Source organism: Eptatretus burgeri, chromosome 3, assembly GCF_056783735.1.
Source record: "Eptatretus burgeri isolate ZD-2024b chromosome 3, Ebu_testis_v1, whole genome shotgun sequence".
NCBI classification, from domain to species: Eukaryota; Metazoa; Chordata; class Myxini; order Myxiniformes; family Myxinidae; genus Eptatretus; species Eptatretus burgeri.
In genome coordinates, this window is record NC_140963.1 from 62,619,348 (window position 1) to 62,640,197 (window position 20,850).

At 42.2% G+C, this 20,850-nt stretch overlaps 1 protein-coding gene across 7 annotated transcripts in view; it reads right to left on the reverse strand.

Annotated features, from left to right (window-relative positions):
- The window catches only part of LOC147030046 (rho guanine nucleotide exchange factor 28-like), a 157,824-nt gene that overhangs the window by 80,976 nt on the left and 55,998 nt on the right, over positions 1–20,850 (reverse strand). For all 7 annotated transcript variants that reach the window (XR_015056199.1, XM_085873743.1, XM_085873739.1 and 4 more), the window contains 6 exons: positions 20,295–20,380; positions 19,983–20,140; positions 17,538–17,718; positions 7,680–7,764; positions 3,418–3,463; positions 3,262–3,306 (listed from right to left, as the gene is read on the reverse strand). Coding sequence is in view for 6 of the 7 variants with exons in the window: in XM_085873743.1 (XP_085729869.1) it covers positions 3,262–3,306; positions 3,418–3,463; positions 7,680–7,764; positions 17,538–17,718; positions 19,983–20,140; positions 20,295–20,380 (601 nt within the window). In the remaining variant the exon portion in view is untranslated. The remainder of the gene's footprint in view (positions 1–3,261; positions 3,307–3,417; positions 3,464–7,679; positions 7,765–17,537; positions 17,719–19,982; positions 20,141–20,294; positions 20,381–20,850) is intronic.

A 20,850-nucleotide genomic window follows, 5' to 3' on the forward strand; every position in this document is an offset into this window, starting at 1 on the left:
TTTTCCCCCTAATGATGAAGGAAGCGATTTCAGACAATGCCAGAGTTGTTTCCCCCCCCCCCCGGCAGTGAGAGAGCTTCCTGATGTCATTGGAAAATGTCATGTTTTTGGCCCTGAAACATTTTGAAAAGTGAATACTTTGTTTAACCTTTCGTACCACATTGAAGCAAATGCAGAGAGTTCTGAACTTTAGCTAAGATGCCAGATGCCAGACAGGAGAAAATGATTGCAGAGGTATCTCGGTTAAAGAATCGCGTCTTTTTATTTATTTATTATTTTTTTTAACGAATAAGCGGACAAAAATCAGTGCCCACTTATACCACGAAAACAAAATACCAAAGTGCAAACAAACAAACAAAAAAAAAACAACCAACAATATTATAAAGTACAACAACAATATCATAACTTTAAGAGGCTTTAAAGATATCTAGATATATGTGTGCTCTGGAGCAGAAAGCCTTCATCAGATGTTGTTCGGTGACTGACAGTGGCATCTGGTCAGCTGTTCCGCACAGGTATTATTGCAGGCATCCAAGAACGATCACACTGAGCAAGTGACCAGTGACCACTCTCCATGTTGTCAGTGAGACCCAACACAGCATAGCTTCCAATGGAGGCATTTGCTTTGGTTAACATTATTGGAGGACATGATGGAGGTAGCATGGAGTTTATAAGTGCTGGAGCTTCCTCTGTGTGTAGTCTGTACATTAGACACAAACTCGCTACAGTTCTCCTTGCAGTAGGGGGCTTCCAGGTTTTATGGTGCATGGTACTTACAAACATCCATGCGAGAGGAGTATACGACGTTGTGCTTCGAACATGGGTTATGTACAATTGGGCTCAGCCAAGTGGATCCAAATATGGAGCAATACTATGAAGTTCACTCACTGTTTGTCCTGTTCTAATATGGCAATGGAGTTCACGTGAGACTAGAAGCCCAAGCTCCTGGAGGACCTGACTCAAAGTATGTCCAGCTCATGTACTTGATGCAGGGGCTTGTCACCCATAAAGAGCTCCAGTGTCTGCTCACTAGGTAGTTATCTACTGAGAGTCATGACCTTGCATTTCTCAGCGAATAGGACATTCCATTTCTGCCCTCATTCGTAGGATCTTCTGTAAATCCTCCCTCAGAAAAATAATGGCATTCTCTTCATCCAATAAGTAGTAGATGGTACTATCATCGGCAATGAGGCGGGTGTGATTATACAGGTTGTCACACAGATCGTTAATGAAGACTAAAAATAAGGTGGGCCCAATAATTGATCCTTGAGGTACCGATGCATTTATTGAAAAATAAATTTGATGTTTGGCCATTGACCAAATCCTGGATACATCTGCCCATCAAGTAGCTGGATAACCACCGCGACAGCTGCCCCCCGACTCCATTAGCATCCAGCTTGGCCAGCAATCCCTTGTGCCACACTCTATCAAATTCAGCTTTGATGTCAAGTGCCACAACTGTACCCTACTGATGTCTGTTGAGACAAGACATCCACTCGTGACTCAGGTATGTCAGCAAGTCTGGGGGTGAATGACCAGGACAGAGGCCAAACCGATTGTTGCTGATGAGGTCATTTCCAATGAGATGCTTCCTCAGTGCAACGTTGATAACTCTTTCCATAACCTTGCTAATGCAGCTTGGGTTCATTTGGGATCATTGGAGGATTAAATTTATTGCAAACTTGTTTTATAACAAGTATAAGAATAGTTTTGCTGGATTACATGCAGGCGACAACACCTCGGTGCTCGTTTGTGAGAAACAGCTTTAGTTCGACCATCTTTGATGGCTTCAGTGACGACGGCAACCACTCGGGTGTAATTGCATCCTGCCGGGAGGATGCCGTCCACGCGACATTATGTTACAAACTCAGATACTCTCATCCAAACGGTACATATGAACCATATAAAAGTTTAGCCCACATTCAAGACGGAGAACAGCATAACAATTAGATACAATTAACAGCAAATAACCCTGGTGTTGGCTCAGTGGTTAGGGTGACGGCTTGGGATCCGAGGGTCCCGAGTTCAAGCCCCGTCAGTCGCTGAATTAATACACCAGGGGGTTGACTCAGCCTGTCATCCTTCCGAGGTCGGCGAAATGAGTACCGGTTCCAGTGTGTGTACTGGTAGAGGGGCACTGCATCAGCGACACAGTCACGCTTCAAGAAATGATAGCTACCCCGGCAGCTAAGCTGCCAAACAACCACCACCACAACAGCAAATGAAAATCATTTCAGTCCATAAGCACTTTAAGATGGCTAACACGGATGTGGTTTTAAAGAAGAACTGAAAAGTTTCTCTACCAGTGTGGGATAAAGTCTGAGTGGGATGTTTCAGGCTCAGTGTAAACTTCATTGGGAACCGCATGCAGGCAGGACTACATAAACACTCAAGGGATCGGTCAAAGCATCTACAATAAGCGATGAGGCCCAGGTTATTTGTACGTCGTCAGCACTGCAGTTATACCTTTGTGAAGGAGAAGCGGAAGGTGCGTTTAAGTCTGCAGATTTTCAGGGAAGGAAAGGAGTAAAAGAAAGGTAGTACGAGTGCTTGCAAGCACAAAACTTTCATGGCTAGGAGTGTCCAGAAATGCTGGAAGAGAGCAAAGGATATTCGACACAATGACAAAGAGATGGCAGAAGAGGAAACCAAAATGAATGATCAATCAATCCATCGATGAGCACGACATCCTCATATTACATATGCACGAGAAAAGGAGGACACAAATGGAGGAGGTGAAGGGAAATGTATGACACAGAGATGGAATGGGTCGGCAAAACGATGCGGATGGTTTACGTACATAGAAAATAATTATGCACATCACCCCCATGACCTTCCCAGAAAGGCTTACCTGAAACGAAACTTCTCAGGAAATGTACGGAGACTCTCATCAGGTGTCACAAAAAAAATGGCAGGAATTTTTTTTGAAAAGGTGAAAGTAAAGGAAAGACATTGGAAACAAATTTAGGTCAAAAGGAAATGTTTGTTTTCTTCATGATTTTTTTTTTTCTTCCTCCAAACACAATGAGTTGTGTTTCGGATTTGCCTGGAAATGGTGGGAAATTGCTCCAGCAGGTGGCTTGCGATAGCTTGCCAAATCTCAGTCGTGCATGCGGTGTGCGGAAGATGCACGTACATCGTCGATGGAGTGAAAGGCAATTTGCCAGTTTGGAAAGAATAAAAATTACTCAAGATTTCAAAAACAGCAGGAGAATGAACAGAAAAGGAATTCCAGGGAGAAAATATTTCAGAATAACTTACTCGTGTTTTCTTATGATCTCCCAGAGTTCCTCGTGAGATGAATTACTGTTTGAGGGTGGAAAAAAAAAAACACAAAAAAACCAGCCCGTTCAAATAGGCTCTTCATTGTTCACGAAATTTGACAAGGAATAATTTACGATCATAAAAAGGCCTCACCAAACTTGTGAAGTATCGTCGAATGCTTCCGTTCCTCTATTCGATGCTTCATGAAAAAGAAGAAGAATTTTAAGAAATCGTAAACTTCACGTACAATTTATTCAAACTTTCAGCAAATAAATTAAAAAGCATCTTCCCTTTCATTGCACAATGTCCCATGGTGTGGCGTAAGAGGTTCAGAGATCATGTAAGATTAGCCCAAAACTTCCTGTTCTGGGATTTTCCTGGTTTTGCTCCTATTCTTCCCAAATATTTTACTTCTACCTCCTCAACGTTATCTTATTTCCCCCTCCTCGCTTAAACAAAAACATAAAACAGAAACTCCGTACTTCCTGTTTTCCATTCTTCTTTCCCTCCCTTTTCGCAACATCTCCAAACCGAATCTTCATTGAATATAAACACTTCTTCCATCTTCCTTTAAAAACTTTTAACTTTCCTTATTTCTACATCAGGAGTACCCCCCCCACCCCCTTTTCCTGTGTTATTCTTCTTCTTCACAAGGATTATCTTCCAGCATTGTCTATCAGCTAAGTGCTTGGTCCACCAACCCTCTTCCCACATCTACAGCACCACCTTTCTCCATGCCTTCAACAAAAATTACCTCCTATCCCATGATCTTTATCTCTGTTTGTCCAATTTGGGAATCGGCATCCCTCCACTTCATGTCCCCTCTTTCCACTCCTCTCACCCACACATTGAAAGCTAAATGTCCTCCCTTTTTGCATTCCCCCTCACCCCACCCCCTCAATTCTTCCCCCACATCCCACCCACTCAAACCTTTCCACCACACTCCCTCAAACCCTCCCAATCATCCTGCCCCCACAAATCCTCCCCACGTCCTGCACCCTCTCAATGCTTCCTCCCTGTCCCCAACTATGTGGACCTCAAACATCTAAGATCTCCGCTCCAACCTGACAGATCTCTCAATCCAGGAAGCTGCCAATAAACGGGACATCATCTGTTTAACAGAATCCTTCCTCCCACTGGACGTCCATGACTCATTGGTGTCTATCCGTAGCCATTGTCTCCTCCGATGTGATAGGCCTGAACTCTGTCCTGCCCTGGTGGCAAAGTTGCACTTCACATCAAGAACTGTAGAACCAACTTCCACATTTTCTTCAATCTCATCGTTTCCTCCAGGTCTTGAAGAAAGCTGTTCACCATCACCTCAGATAGTCTCCAATACAAAACCATGATTTTTTTTTCTACCCTCTTTACCCCCTCCCCCTCACCCCACAAGAGCCCTCCTCCTTCCAAATTTCCATGTTCTCGCTCTTTGACGAGCCTTGACCTTATACACAAAAAAGTCTTTCACAAACTGTCTGGTCAGGCCTAACATTCAACTGGAGGCGGTCAACACAGCAATTTCGGATTTGGCCAGATTGTGGGCGACAACTCATCAAAATGTCATTGAAAGTCATCGTGAGATCCTTTAATTTAATCCATCAGCAAATGCCAGCATGCAGGTCCCTAACTGAACAACCACCCGAAGGAAAGTGCACCTTGCGATGTAAAGGCCTGGAAAGCACCAATCTGATAGATTCTCGTCAACTAGAAAATCGAATTCAGACTAGACAGCTAGAAGATTAAATGTGCCATGAACCATCTTGTCAAATTAAATTTAAAAAACAAACAAATGTGATGAAAAAAAAATCAGAAGAGCAACAATAAATGTGATTGCAAAAACAGCTGGTAATGATAAAAAAAAAATCACTCAACGCAATTAAGTAACAGGAATTGGTGCAAATAGAGGAGGGGGGGAGGGGGAATGAAGGAAAGAAACAAGAAAAGCAAAGAAACAGAAACACAATGGAAGGAACAAGAGAAACTAGAATAAGAGAAACTTTTTGGTACCATCTCTCAATGGTGACGAATCAATTAGAAAATTAAAAATTTATCATATCTGGATCCGGATCTTCACCAAAATCGAATCAATTATTCCCTGTCACACACCCAACCTGTCCATCAAATTTCGCCCGAATCCGTCAACAACTTTTTGAGATATCCTTCTCACAGACACAAAAAAAAAGACAGACAGGGGTGAAAACATAACATCCGTCCACCATCAGTGGTGGATGGAACTAGATATCTGCGATCACAAAGCCTCTCCCTGCACCCACAATCAAATGATGGCCATATTGTTTTTTTCAGACCACCACATGACCTTGACCTTCAACATTTAGGGATAGAGTGTAAATTAAGAAAACGTGTCCCCATCTACATTCAATTCATAAAAAATTAACACCATGAAAATCGAAGGAAAATTATTCACGTTCTGATCAAAAAGGTGTTTTTTGTTAATTAGGTCACAATCCAAAAAACAGTAGGTCAAGAACACTAATCAAATATCAGGGTCACAACTTCAGTGCAGGTACACTATTATGATGCAAGAACATCTTGGGAGGCCAAGTGGTCTTTAAGATTCCGCATTGGCAATATTGAGCGATGACAATAGAACACGTTATTTTTTTCTCATTCCGCCATTTGACCTTGACTGTTATTTTTCAGACCACCATTTGACCTTCAGGTTTAACCCGGAGGGATATGATACAAATTAAGTGTATATGCATCTTGCTCTGTGCTATCTAGAGAGGGCAATTTCATTCTGATCTGACAAACCTTAGTCGAGTTATGGTAAAAAAAAAAAAAATACGAAAATGGCTATAATTAGGTCATGACTTTTAAAATGTGAACCCTGCATACTTTCTATTCCCATTATTGATGCAAATTTCATTCTGAAAGTCCCAGCTGGATCCGAAATACAGCTGGCAAATTTATACAGTTCGCAAAGTGAGAGTGAAGGAAGAAGAAAGAAAAAACAAGCTTGAATGAGCTAAGATCCTCGTCCTCTTAATGATGACGTCATAAAAACGAATACGACGTCATTGTGATGTATCAGGTTTGCGATAAATTATCTGTGCTAATGCCCGGCTTGATTCCCGCAAACAAAATTCAAACAGCTTGCCTAGTTTCGGAGATGATGGTAGAGGCGATTTCTATTAGCGGCGATATTATGACGTCAACTTTTTTTCTCGGAAGAATTTCTAAAATCGGAGATGGTTACCGCCTGCACGTGGGCTTTCTGCATATACCTGGCAAGTTTCACGAAGATCCGATGAAAACTCTGGGTTGTGAAACAAAAAATGTCAAAAAATAGGACTGACGTCATAAAAATTGATATGACGTCATAGTGATGTATCATATGTGCGGTAATTCATCTCTGCTAATGCCCTGTTCGATTCCCGCAAACAGAATTCAAAAAGCTTGCCTGGTTTCGGAGATAATTTTTTAGGCGATTTCCATTAGCGGAGATATTTTGACGTCATAACTTTTTTTTCTCGGAGGAATTTTAAAAATCGGAGATGGTTACTGTCTGCGCAGGGAATTTTTACATATATATGCCAAGTTTCAGGAAGTTTCGATGAAAACTGTAGGCTGTGAAACAAAAAAGTCCACAAGAACAACAACGTGAGTTAGACTTGGAGATCCTCCACGAGGATCTAAAAAACGACCTTAATGATGGTCTAGTACTCCTCAGAGTCTTAGAAATTCTGGGGTACCATTAAAATTGTAGGGTACCAAGCCCTACAACAGGTATAAGCCCCCCTATCCTATCGTAGTATCGGGGGATGCTAAAAAAAAAACCAAAGAGGAAAGGGAGGAAATAGAAGAAAAGGGAGCAGATATAGAAGGAAGGGAGCAGAAGAAAAGGGAGCAGAAATAGAAGGAAGGGAGCAGATATAGAAGGAAGGGAGCAGAAGAAAAGGGAGCAGAAATAGAAGCAGCAGGGGACAGTAGGGGGTTTGCATAGTTGCATTGGAGGTAAGAAGATGTAGGTATATGGTTGGGGGAGGGACGTGATGCACAGGTACACTCGGTGTTTTAGTGTAATACAAACTGTGCTGCCATGATCTAAGTAAATTCCTGTATCAAACTCCAACCCTTATCTCGGAGGTTCAGTTGCAATGCCTTATTCTGAAGCACTCCGGCATTTGCTTTCTCTAACTAGGTTTCTTGGTGGCCACAAGCAGTAGCCCAACAATTCTGCTCGGTTTGGCCAGCCAAACGGGAGCTGAGATGATTGGATAGAGTCACTAGACACCGCTCCCTGTGCCGGTCCCCAGGCCGTGTTGAAAAAGAAGAGAAAGAAGAAGTCGAAGAGGTTGAAGTCACACAAAATAGGTTAAAGCATGCAGTGTTTCAATAAAGGCGGAAAGTTTTCATTGTGGTTCATATCCCGTTCGATATTTCACAATTCTCACCATCCTCTCTTGGCTGTGGCCCGATGTTTTGAGACAAGGAGCTTGAAGAGTCCAGAGAAGGAGTGCAGGAAGAGCGCTGCGTTTCCTGTATGTAATACAAGTGGTTGAAAGGATTAGAAAGATTTTCAACAAACTATTTTTCGAGCATGGTGGTTACATTTTGATTTGGAGATAATCCACCAAGAGGAAAGTTTTTCTTCAACTTAACTTTTTTCCCATCATGTCTCATTGGCTATATGTCGAATGATTTGGCACAACACCAGGTTGGCAAGGTTAGTTAAACTAGGGAGGAATTCCTTTTCAAACAAACAGACATCGATACTTTTCAAATTATTGTTGGGATTACAGTATATTCGTATTACGAACAAAAAATGGTTGCATTCCCGATTTCCCCATCCTCCTTTTGTTCCATGTATTCCCTCGTCATCCTTCATTCTATGTCCTCGAGACCTCGTTTCTTTATTTCCCTCCTCGAACACTGTCCTACCCTCCATCTTCCCTTCCTTTTCTCAATTTATATTTACAATTTCCTCCCTGCCTTCCTTCAAATACACCATCTGTTCTGGTTCCTTCGTAACATAAAATATTTAGGATAGAAGTCATGAGGAATACCAAAACTATTCAGTACTAGAAGAAGGAATACACACACCAAAACTTAGTATGTAATATATGTATATATATATATATATATATATATATATATATATATTACTGTATATATAGAGGTGCAGTGCCTCAAGAAAGCCGACACCCCCTTTCAAAATTTTCACTTTTTGTTGCCTTATAGCCTGAAATTAAATTGCATTAATTCAGACTTTTTCTACTTTTATTTACACTTCGTAACCCACAACTTCCAAGTGAAAAACAAATTCTACAAATTTCAGAAAATTAATTAAAAACACAAAACTTGAACATCTCGGTTTGATTAGTGTCCACCCCCCTGAGTTAACACTTGGTGGAAGCACCTTTGGCAGCAATTACAGCTATGAGCATGTTGGGACAGGTCTCTACCAACTTTGCACACCTTGATTTGGCAATACTTGCTCATTCTTCTGCACAAAACTGTTCAAGCTCAGTCAAGTTGTGTGGGGAGCGTTGATGGACAGCAATCTTCAAGTCATGCCACAGATGTTTGATTGGATTTAGGTCGGGGCTCTGACTGGGACACTCAAGGACATTTATCTTTTTGTTCCTTCACCACTCCAGTGTAGCTTTGACTGTGTGCTTCAGGTTGTTGTCATGCTGAAAGGTGAACATCTGTCCCAATTTCAGCATTCTTGCAGAGGGCAGCAGGTTTCCCTCTCGGATTTTCTGTATTTTGCTCCATCCATTTTCGCTTCCATCCTGACAAGTGCCCCAGTCCCTGCTGATGAGAAACATCCCCATAACTTGATGCAGCCACCCCCATGCTCAACAGTAGGGATTGTGTTCTTTGGGTGATGTGCTGTGTTGGGTTTGTGCCAAACTTAAAGTTTTGTATTTAGGCCACAAAAGTTCCATCTTGGTTTCGCCAGACCAAATAACTTTTTTGCCACATGGCTTCAGAATCTCCGGAGTGTATTTTTTGCATACCACAAACAGGACTCAAGGTGGGCTTTTTTGAGTAATGGCTTCCTTCTTGCCACCCTACCGTACAGGTCAGACTTGTGGAGTGCTTGGGATATTGTTGTCACATGCACACAGTGACCAATCTTTGCCATAAAGGCATGTAGCTCTTTCAAAGTTGTCATTGGCCTCTTGGTGGCCACTGCTCAGTCTCCTCCGTGCTTCGTCATCGAGTTTGGAGGGACAGCCTGATCTAGGCAGGGTCGTGGTGGTACCATGTGCCTTCCACTTCTTTATGATTGTCTTGACTGTGCTCCAAGGGATATTCAAGGCCTTAAAAATATTTTTATACCCATTCCCAGATCTGTACTTTTGCACAACTTTATGCCGTAAGTATTTAGAAAACTCCTTGGTGCTCATGGTTGGTTGTCTTTGCTTGAAATACTGTACCCAGCAGAGGAAACTTACAGGAGCAGCTTATTTTAGTCTGAAATAATCAGAATCACTACAATTTACCATAAGTGGTGGCCAATTAACTCGGTGTGTGATTTTGAAGGTGATTGGTTACACCTGAATTCACTTACAATTGCCATTATAAGGGGGCTGGACACTTACCCAACCAAGGTATTCAAGTTTTGTATTCTAAATTAATTTTCTGAAATTTGTTTTTTACTTGGAAGTTGTGGTTTATGATGTGAAAATGAAGGTGGAAAAAGTCTGATTTAATGCAATTTAATTCCAGGCTATAAGGCACCAAAAAGTGAAAAAAATTGAAAGTGGTGTAGACTTTCTATAGGTACTGTACCTCTATATATATATATATATATATATATATATATATATATATATATATATATATATATATATATACATATATATAAATATAAATATATATATATATATATATATATACATATATATACATATATATACATATATATATATATATATATATATATATATATATATATATATATATATACATATATATACACATATATATATATATATATATATATATATATATATATATATATACATATATATATATATACATATATATATATATATATATATATATATATATATACATATATATATATATATATATATATATATATATATATATATATATATATATATATATATATATATATATATATATATACATATACACAATCATTTCTGATCATTTCCACTCCAGGAGAGTCAAAGCCAGCGAGAGATTAAAAAAAAAAGGAAGCACACGCAATGAGATAACAACGGAAGTTCGAGGAGAATGCAAGCAATGCTCTGTCAATGATTCCGGGAATGTGAATTAGGTTTGGTACAGTAAAGATATTCAGCATCACAAACACATCATACAGTAAGTAAGGGGCAAAGAGGTCATGTCACCAGCGAAGTAGTGGACTTTTCAATGCATTTTGATCAAATTACCGAAAACAAATCACACAAGGGGAATACCTTTATGCCTGTTTAATCTCTCCCCTGAGAGTTGGAAATATCATCAGAAGGTAGTCATTTCCCTCCTCTAACACCATTATATCCTCCACCTTCCTTTCAAGTCACTTGGCAAGATATGTGCGGAGAAATACTGGGAGCTGGGGCGAGTATGGCCAAGATTGCACTTTTTTGCTTCTCTATTTTCTTGTGATAAATGTTTCCCAACTGTTCAATAAAATACAACTACCACGACTAATAATGATCATCTTAATTACTATAATTGAGCAAATGTGGATGTCACCAAAAACTCCAAAATTGACACGTGCCAGAAATAGGGCCACCATTGGCGGTAGCCGGTTTGACAAATCATCTTCCTTTTTCTTATGAGGTGGAGTATAACGTGTTGTTATCAATAAAATGTCTTGCAAAAATTATAAAGTGCATTTCCAAGACTGTGCCGCAGCTCATTGCCAAGTAAAGGCAAGTCGAGAAGGTTACTCCCATCCAGAGGGCGGGGATGCCCGCTTGGGGTGCCAACAATAACTCGCCTACTCTTCGCTGAAGATAACGTGGGATGCTTAACGGTGTTGGCAGATGGGTCCTCCGGCTTAATGTCTACCCGAATGTCCACATATTGATCATTGCCCTACATTCAAAACACTCGGGTGATTAATTTCTAGCTGGGTCAAGATTCATAAACAGGCTAGATAGCTCAAAGGTGAGTACACACCTCCATCATTGCCAGCTCAAGTTGAATAAAGTACTCGGTGTTATAAATACAAGAGCGCCCTCTATGGGGGCAAATGTTACATTCTCATCATCAAGCACAAATAATATGATTGCACTTGGGGCCGCCAAGAAGAAAACAAATTAAAATCTGGACATGTCCTATCATCTGGACTGGTTAGCCTTTCACCTTTGGTCAAATGGCAACAGCAGATCAATTGGACATTTCATTGAGAGTAAACCATCAAATTATAAGATGCAAAAAGCCTTGTCTTTCTGAAAGTGATAATCACAAGAAGATCAAAACATTCCACAAATCCCAGAAAAAGACACTTTATTACCTGTACCACTGAAGGTGGACGGAGGTTACGTTTTCACGCCTGCCTGTCTGTCTGCGTGTTTGTTCTTTTGTTGCTGAACAGGATGCCTCAAAAAGTTTGGACGGATTCGGACGAAACTTGGCGAGCAGGTTGGGGGTGTCACAACAACGAAGAAATGATTCGATTTTGGTGAAGATCCGAATCCGGATCAGGATCTGAGAACTTTTTAAGTGATTCTTCACCATTGAGTGATTGGACTAAACAATACATAGCACGATATTTCAAAAAGTTAAAGACTGATCCGGACGAAACTTGGTGGATGAGTTGGTTTGGTGACAAGAACAAGCCGATGAAATTTTAGTTGAGGCCCGAATCCAGATCCGGTCCATCAGTGGGATACAAACGTAAACTAATAACCCTGGCGGAGGAATGCGCTCCACCGAGTGCCCTTTTAGTTATCAGAGGAATGACTTTTCATCACGTGGTTTTCTCTTTTGCAATTGCTTTTCCACTTTCTTTATTATTATTTATGTTTTGTATACCTTGTCAAGGCTCGTGTGAGAGCTAACACACAACGCACAGCAAGGGGGGCATGAGACAAGAGGGGCGGGAGTGGGAGGAAAGGAAAGCAGGGGATTTGAAGGAGGCGCGTTTGGGGTGGATTAACGGGGCTATAAAAGATCGAGGATTTGGATGGGGGACGATAAGAGGTGGTGGTGAACAGCTGTTTTGAAGGCCTGGAGGGAAGAATGGGATTGAACAGAGTGAGGGAGTTTATTCCAAAGGCGGGAAAAAAGAGGAATGAAAGAGTGAAGTTGAGCAGTGATTCGTGATTTTGGTAGTTTTACCAGAAGGGGGTTGCTGGCAGACCTTGAGCGCCCTGTGGAAATGTGGTGGGGACAAATCACAGTCAGAGCGGGGGGGGGGCGAGAACAGGGAGGAGACGGTGGAAGACAGAAAGACTACCGATCTGCCTGCGATGAGAGAGTAATTGGCCCAAAGACTCAGCCTCATCGCGGGAGATGCCGATGATCCGAAATGCCTTGGTTTCCACAGCGTGAAGCTGAGAAAGGTGGGAGGCAGGAGCACCAGCCCAGAGGGGAGAGCAGCACTCCATCAGGCTGCGGACAAAAGCTTTGTAAGTGGTCAAGAGCTCAGGTGGGCCGAGGAAGGACTTTGCACGACGGAGGATTCCCAGTCGGCGACTGGCTTTGGAGGTGAGGTTTGAAATGTGTCTTTCCCAGGAAAGATCATGGCAGATAGTGAGACCCAGAAGCTTGAAAGAAAGGACTTCTTCCAGAGGATTGCTGAGAAAGTGGATGGGGGGGGGGGTTGCCAAAGTCCTTTTGGAGAGACAAAGTGAGAGTGTGAGATTTGTCTGGATTGAGACATGTTCCATGTGTTGGACCAGTTTGTGATTTGTGACCCAGATTGTGACCCAGATCTGCAGAGAGTGAAGAAGCCACTGCTTGCCGGTCTGAGGGATGACAGATGGTACGGCAGAGGGTGGGGTCATCAGCAAAGCGATAAAGAGGATTTTCCATAGAGTCGGAGAGATCGTTGATGAAAACCAGAAAAAGAACAGGGCCCAGAACGCTACCTTGAGGAACTCCAGCCTGGACAGGAAGAGGGGATGAAAGAACTCCATTTAGGGCCACACGGTGACTGTGACAGGAGAGGGAGTTTATGAGCCATGAGTGGAGATGGCCTTGGATACCAAAGGAAGAGAGTTTGGTGAGCAGGGCAGGGTGCCAGACTGTGTCAAAAGCACACGATATGTCTGGGGATATGACTCTGATTTCATGTCTGGCATTGAGGACCTCCATCCATTGTTGGGAGAGCAGAAGCAGCATATCCAGGGTAGAGTGACCTGGTCTGAAACCAAGTTGATGATCGGAAATCAAGCCATTGGAGAAGAGGAAGGATTTAATGTCTGAAGCGATGATGGATTCCATAACCTTGCTGATGATTGGGAGAAGGTTGATTGGTCTGTTGTTGCAGGGATCTGTTTTTGCACCTTTTTATGCAGGAAAGTAATGTTTGCTGATTTCCAAGCAGATGGCAGATGACCTTGAGCAAATGAGAGGGTGAATAGAACAGAGAGAGGGTGAGCAAGAGCAGAGGAGCAGGTTTTTAGGACACGTGGGCTGATGCCGTCTGGACCGGTTGCAGAATCTGAGTCGAGGTTTGACAGCAAGCTCTCCACCTTGTTCTTTTTTGTTTTGCAAAATCACAATTGTTTTTTTGTTGATAATTTCACATTCTGAAATCAATTAACATCCTTTTTTTCTCGATGTTAACATCCTAAACTGTTAATATCCTAAACCATTAACATTCTAAACTGTTCAGTTTTGCTTCATGATAATTTTGTGAAATGCTTGCATTGTAATGCGGGGAGCAAGGTTTGAAGGTTTTCCCTGCCGAGCCATCCAATTAAAGGCCCGGTCACACCTTGACGTTTTAGCCAGCGATGGCAACGTGTTAAAATGTATGTAAAACGCTGGCTTACGTTGAACTTTTGATGTTTTTTTTTAAAGATTCGGACGTATTCATAGCGACTTGGTCTTATGTATAACGTATTGGTAACTACACAGAACGTTTCGTTGTGTTATAGATAACTTATACCAACGAATGCTGAACCTGTTGTCGGCATACACAACCGATGCCCAACGATAGTCTAACTCAGGCATAGCGCGTTGCACGCATCGCCGACGATGTCGTGGCGTAGCCTATTAAAAGGCTGACGCAAAACGATTCGAATAATAACTGCCGTAGAAATGGAAGGGTCAAAATCGCGGTCACACCTTGGCGATCTTGCCAGCTTATGCCGACGTAACAAAAAGTGTGTCTAAAACGTTGGGGCACGTCGAATACGGCATGGGTAAGTTTGGTATGCGCGAGTAGAACGCTAAATACGCTATCATACGTCGTAGGAAGTAGAGTACGTCAAGAAATTTTGAACATGTTCAAAATTTTACGACGTACTCGGCGTATGACACACGTTCGCATGCGATGGGGATAAGTTTTACACACGATATGTGGACGCTTACACACGTCCACAAACGCTACTTATAAGCTACTCATAAGTCGAAACACGTCACGGTAATGTCTTTTTTTACGCGAAACTTATTTCTAACTTATGTTTGACGTGCTTTGAACCAATTCTTTACGTAGTCCCAACACACATCGACGTATGTAGACGTATTCCAATGACGTCTTCCGGTCGACAAAAAAAATAAATGAATGTGTTTCTAGGTTACAACTGCCATATAAAGACGTGTTCCCAGCGGTTTGGGGAATTGGTATATAAAAATGCTGCTCATAAAAGGGGAACCCAACAGTGTTTTCGAGTCCTTTTTGAGTCGATGTCCATGTCAGCAGTAACAGTATCAGTATCAGTATTTCTATTAGTATTAGTAGTATTAGTAGTAGTTTGTTCATGTTGGCAGTAGTAGGTGAGTGTGAGGCGGAGGGTGTGTGTTATGATGGATCCTCCTTGCGTCCGCGTGTCCACGGGTAGGTTCATAGGCTGCCACTCAACGATTTAAATGGCTGCATCTCCACTATTGAAAGTTGACGCTTGCGCTCAACAATTGGATTTTTTTTACACTCAACGACTTTTAAACGGTACCACTCAGCTAGTTTCATTGTTTACAATGAACGATTTAAATTGCTGTCACTCGCCTTTGTTTTTTTTTTTTGTTTTTTTTTTGACGCTGGGGTTTGGAAATTTGAAGCGTTTCTTCTGAACGTGTTAAAACGCTCAAACTCGACTATTTTAAATAGACGCTGCCGATGGACAATTGGAATCATAACCAAGCTAGACATCGAAGTGTGATCATCCTCGTCATGCCGAAGAAAAGTTTGAAGAATGCTGCAAATAAGTGTCCTGGCCGTGGCCGTGGACGCTGACGCAAGGACGATCCATTATACCGACGTCTTTCAGCCTATGAGTAACTTAAAAGTAACGTCTGTCGACGTGTGGCAACGATCGCGTAACGTGCCAACAACACGTTAATCATAGGTAGGAAATAAGTTTCGGGTACTCTAAACACTACCTCGGCGTGTCTCAACTTATGATTAACTTACAAGTAGCATGTGTTGACGTCTGTCAACGATCGCAGACCGTGCCTACAACTTGTGGCCAGTGTAGCGGAACGTGTGAGTCATACGCCGGCATACGTCGTGAAATTTCAAGCATGAAAAAATTTGAGGACAACCGAAAAGTACAACGTTTAAAGCCAACGTACAACGACGTATGGCAACGTACTACGACGTATGGCAACGTACTACGATGGATGCCAGCGTGCTCTCAATGTTATCAAAACTTACCCATAACGTATTCAATGTGTGCCAGCGTTTTAGAAAAAAAAATTCAAAAATCTGCATACGTTGGCTAAAACGTCAAGGTGTGACCGGGCCTTAACCGATTAAACCTTGGGTCGGTGCGTTTACTTTTCTCATCTGAGAGCTTGCCACATGAATCTGGGACTCCTACATTAAATGCCATAGACTGTGCCGATTTGTTGATGGTCTGAGAATGTGAAATTATGCTGAAGTCTTTAAAAGTTGATGTGCTTTGTGAGCCTTAGCCACTGTAAAAAAAAAAAATGCTCCAAAATAAGTAAATTTAATTAATTGCCTTGATGCAACGGAATAGTAGTCTCTCTGAGGCTGGTGTCGGTCTGCATTGGTGGATGAGGTAATTAATAGATTTTATTGATCAACTAAAACTAGATCAGAGCATGTTAACCACCATGGGGAATGAGATGTTGCTGATGTTCTGAGTGCATGTCTTTCATTGCGGAACTACATTCCTGAGGCTGTTAAATCCCACTCTCACCTCCAGGACTTGCAGCAGGCATGCACCACCATCTCATATTATCCCCCATCCTTACCCACAAACTTTGTTTTACTCTCCCTCTACCCCCCACACTTCCCACCACCTCCCCTCAATTGACCCTGTCCCACCGAACCCTCTTACTTGCAGGAAGTTTCTGCGTTTCCTCACTTTCCTCACTCTGCTCTTTTGCTGTCTTTTCCACCAAACCGTTTATTCATTCCCTTGCTCATCGTGTCCAAACGGACCCCGTCGCTCCATTGTCAGTTCATACCCTCTGTAACCTTGCTCCTTCTTGAGTCTCGATCTTGTAAAGAAAAAGAAATCTAGTAAAAAATTGAAACTCTGTGTATTTCACAGATAAATAATCAAATTTTTGTGGTCTGTCAGGTTGAGGAAATTTTCTTTGTTTCTGCGATTCCTGAAAACGACCTGGAAATCAGTTCTCGTATGAGCCTCGGTATCCGCACAGTATTCATTGAGAGATGGTCATCTGCCTGGGTGATGCGGACAGTTCATCGTCTCTGTTCATGATGGCATCAGTTGCCATGTTTTGAAGGTTCTTTCCAAACCAAATTTATCTCAACACAAACATTCTCGATTCCATGACCGATTACAAAGCCCTTGAAGACGCGTGCCTTTCTGCATCCTCATCAAACATCTTCTCCACTCGTGTATAATTTTCCCTTCGAAAGGAATGCAAAATAAATTCTTGATTTCATGCGCTGCATTGTGGGCAATCAAACAAAACAAAGATTCCAGGCACAAGTGCAATTTGCTTCACTTCACACTAATAACTGTCGCATTAACTTAATGTTCATATGACAATAAGGAGAAGCTACCTCTTCATTTCAACATCACAACGTAAACCCGCTCGATGAAGGTCATACCGGTGCGGGAGGGGGGCACAAGTGCGGAACTAATCAACAGAATAATGAGTGCATCGTTACGTTTGACATTGCACTTTCATTATCCAAGCCTCACCTCCGTCTCCGCACTGCTTCCTGATTCTACGGAACCTGCTCGACTGGAGACCAGGCCCTCCTGCGCAAGCCTCTCAAGTGATCCAAAGTCGGTGAATCCGGGTACAGACTGTGTGTTGACGCAATGTTCGAAGGCCATGCTTGCTCGGCTGCATTGGGAAAGCAAGACTTGTTGGCTCTGGCTGCGTGGAAAGGAAGGGCAAGAAAGGAAATGAGAGGCACTTTCGTTTTCGGATGCAGAAAAATGTGGAATAACACTTCTCCCCCCCCCCTCACCCCCCAAGATGTGTCAATATAATCAATCTTGAGGTGCTCTTGAAACTCGCCACTTTTGTATCATCAACAAGTGATGGTGTGCACCTCAACATGCGTATCGAAATGAATGCAGTCTACTTTTACGCAAGGAGAGCTTGAGCATTGAATATTTTAATGCTCTGCCTTTTCCACTGAAAAAAAATGGGGTCACATGATGGCCTCGAGGATTCTACGCACACTCGCTTCTCAGCTGTCTCGTCTGGGTACGAATCTGGACCCAGCTATAACCAGTCATCCCGGTGTTTCACAGGTAGGGTGATTCATCAATGTGTGAGCCATCCATCATTATCTGCCGGCATTAGTTGGTGGGAGCTAAATATCCCACGGTGTCTTTCACAAAGAGTAGGCGAACTATCGCCAGCACCATACCAGATTCCAAATTCCTGCCCTAACCAGCAGCTGCACAGCTGCACCCTCAGCCAATGATTCTCCCCTTGTGCTTTGTGCTGTGTATGAATGACACATACACATACACACACAACATTTGATAAGACGACTCCTGTGTGAGTTATCTTCCAGAAGCACCACCAACTGGAATGCTAGATATCTTCCAGAATGACAAAGGCTACAACAAAATTCTACTTTCTATTGGGCCAAATGGAATAAAACGAGGAAATAAATGTAGATAAGATGCCACAAGTATAAAAAAAACTTATTATTATTCTTTCATGTGCAGCACAAGGCTGTGGGGCAGCATCAATAGCTGAGGGTGCAACTGTGCCGATGAAGCAGTGCCCTCTGTCGGTGAGAATAGGAATTTGTAATTTGTTCAGGATGCCGGCGACAGCTTGCCTACTCTGAGCGAAAAACACCGTGGGATCTTTAATGACCACCATCAAATGCGGGTCGGTGGGACGCACAGTTGAACGTCCCTCGAAAGGAGCAAGTATAACTGCAAGACATTGATAATAGTGCCGACAAAAAAATTGGTGATGATGCACGAGGCGGTAACGGATGAGATGGCAATTGCGACGGAAAAGGGACAAATCCCATACGGTATTATTGAGAGAAATATTTATCATTCAACAAATACATAATGCCTGTAATTCAATAAAAAGTCTGAATTACGATAAATAAAAGAACAATGAAATAATAATAATAATAATAATAATAATAATAATAATAATAATAAAAATTATGCTCAATGCATGCGGAAAATGGAAAAGTGAATATGTTAAACTCGCTGATATGTTCAGAACAAAGGACTATGCTAAAGCTGGAAAACCACTCCAAACTTCGCATTTACTTCTGCCAATTGACTTGTACTCAAGACGCAGCTCGAGTTCGACAGCGACAGCACTCGAAGGCAAGGATATTACAAGTCTCCATCCTTCACAGTACAGTATTCAAGTGCTGTGAGGTCTTTTGAATATATAAGCAGTACGTATGTTTTTTTGCTTCATGCACGTACATAACCCAGGTTATTTATTTATTTTTGCCGACGTCGACCTGTCAGTGACCTATATACCACCCAAATAAGGGCGTGCGTCAGAAGAACGTGTTGCATGCTCGGAACAAGATCTCCCATCGGGCGGGTACTCTGCTCTTGGTCGATGATGCACGGCAGATAAGCGTCTCGTCCAGAGCTTATAAGGTTTAGAAAAAGGAGAACAATTTTATTTTGCCCAAAATATAGAGAAGGGAGAGTGATGGACGAGAGAAAGTTGAGCATGTGAATGTTGGAGGAGCGGGAAGAGTCTGGAAAGAAGTTCACAAAGGGACAGAAGCAAAGGGAAGTAAAGGAAATATGGACCGTAAAAGAGAGCGGGGGGGGGGGGAATTGGGGGTGGGGGGAGTCAAAATTCTGCCATGTCTGTGTACATAATGACAAGCCGGTTCCAAATAGCGTTGCGGTGAAATTGTACGATTCTTCCAGAAGGTTCGCATTGTCCTGAATGTATATCGGGGACATACAGCAGCAGCAACACTGACAGGCCGTTCCATTGCAAATCGTCGCGTGACACTTCAACCGTCTTTCTGCATAAACTCAAGGAAATGCAATTATTCTCACACAAACCATTTATAGTTTTATAAGACGTCCAATGATAGTGTGTGATTTATCAAACTGCAGGAGTAATCAAATTTCTAGTTGGGAAAGGTCCAACTTTGTCAAATAAGTAAAACGTTTAACCTTCGTTGCCACGGCGGCATCTTGACCGGTTGCCAGCCTGCCCAGCTGTGTCGACGGGAAGACGATACAAGAAAGCAGTCCATGCCCCCATTCAGCGCTGCTTCTCTGGGAGGGAGACTTTTGGGGCCTGTAACAGCTGGGGTTGGGGTACACTTCTCCTGCAGACAGACAAACATACACCAAATGGAAAATTGCTCTGTAATTTCCCACCAACAGTGACAGCATTTTCCTCACATCAAAAAACAGCTGCAAAGAGTGTGATAAAACAACTATTACGATAGTTATATCAGAAGGCTGGGGCTGTGGCATCACCTCCATGGAACTGCTATCAGTGCTTGAGGTTTTTGTGCTCGTCAAGTCGTCAACGTCCCAGCCTTCCTCCGTGGTCTTTGGCGAAGCTGCAAGGCATGAAAGACGTGAGAATCACTGTTCGGGGTCAGCTTGCGATCCCCGTCCTCATTGCCAATTATTATTTTTTTTTCCATTAACTCAGCGCAGCTGTGCAGCACAATCTTGGCTGCAATTTAGCTCAGAGAAGCATATTGAAAGCACAAGCTGTTTGGGCTGAGGTCTTGCTTGTTGTATGGACAAACACATGACCTCACAATACATCTGCACGAGCATGGCGTCATGATACGCCTTCAGGCACCCTGTTTAGCTATTTAGGCGGTTTCAACTTCTGCCTGGTTGATCAAAATACACCATTTTCCCACTTTTTACTGGGAGATAAAACTGCTTAATTGTAATAAAGTTAAAAAAATAAATAAACAAATCACAATTTTCACATTTTTGAGAAAAAAAAAATCACAATTGCTATATTTTTCAATCTTTTTGTGCTGAAGATATAGCAATAATGTTGATAGCTTTG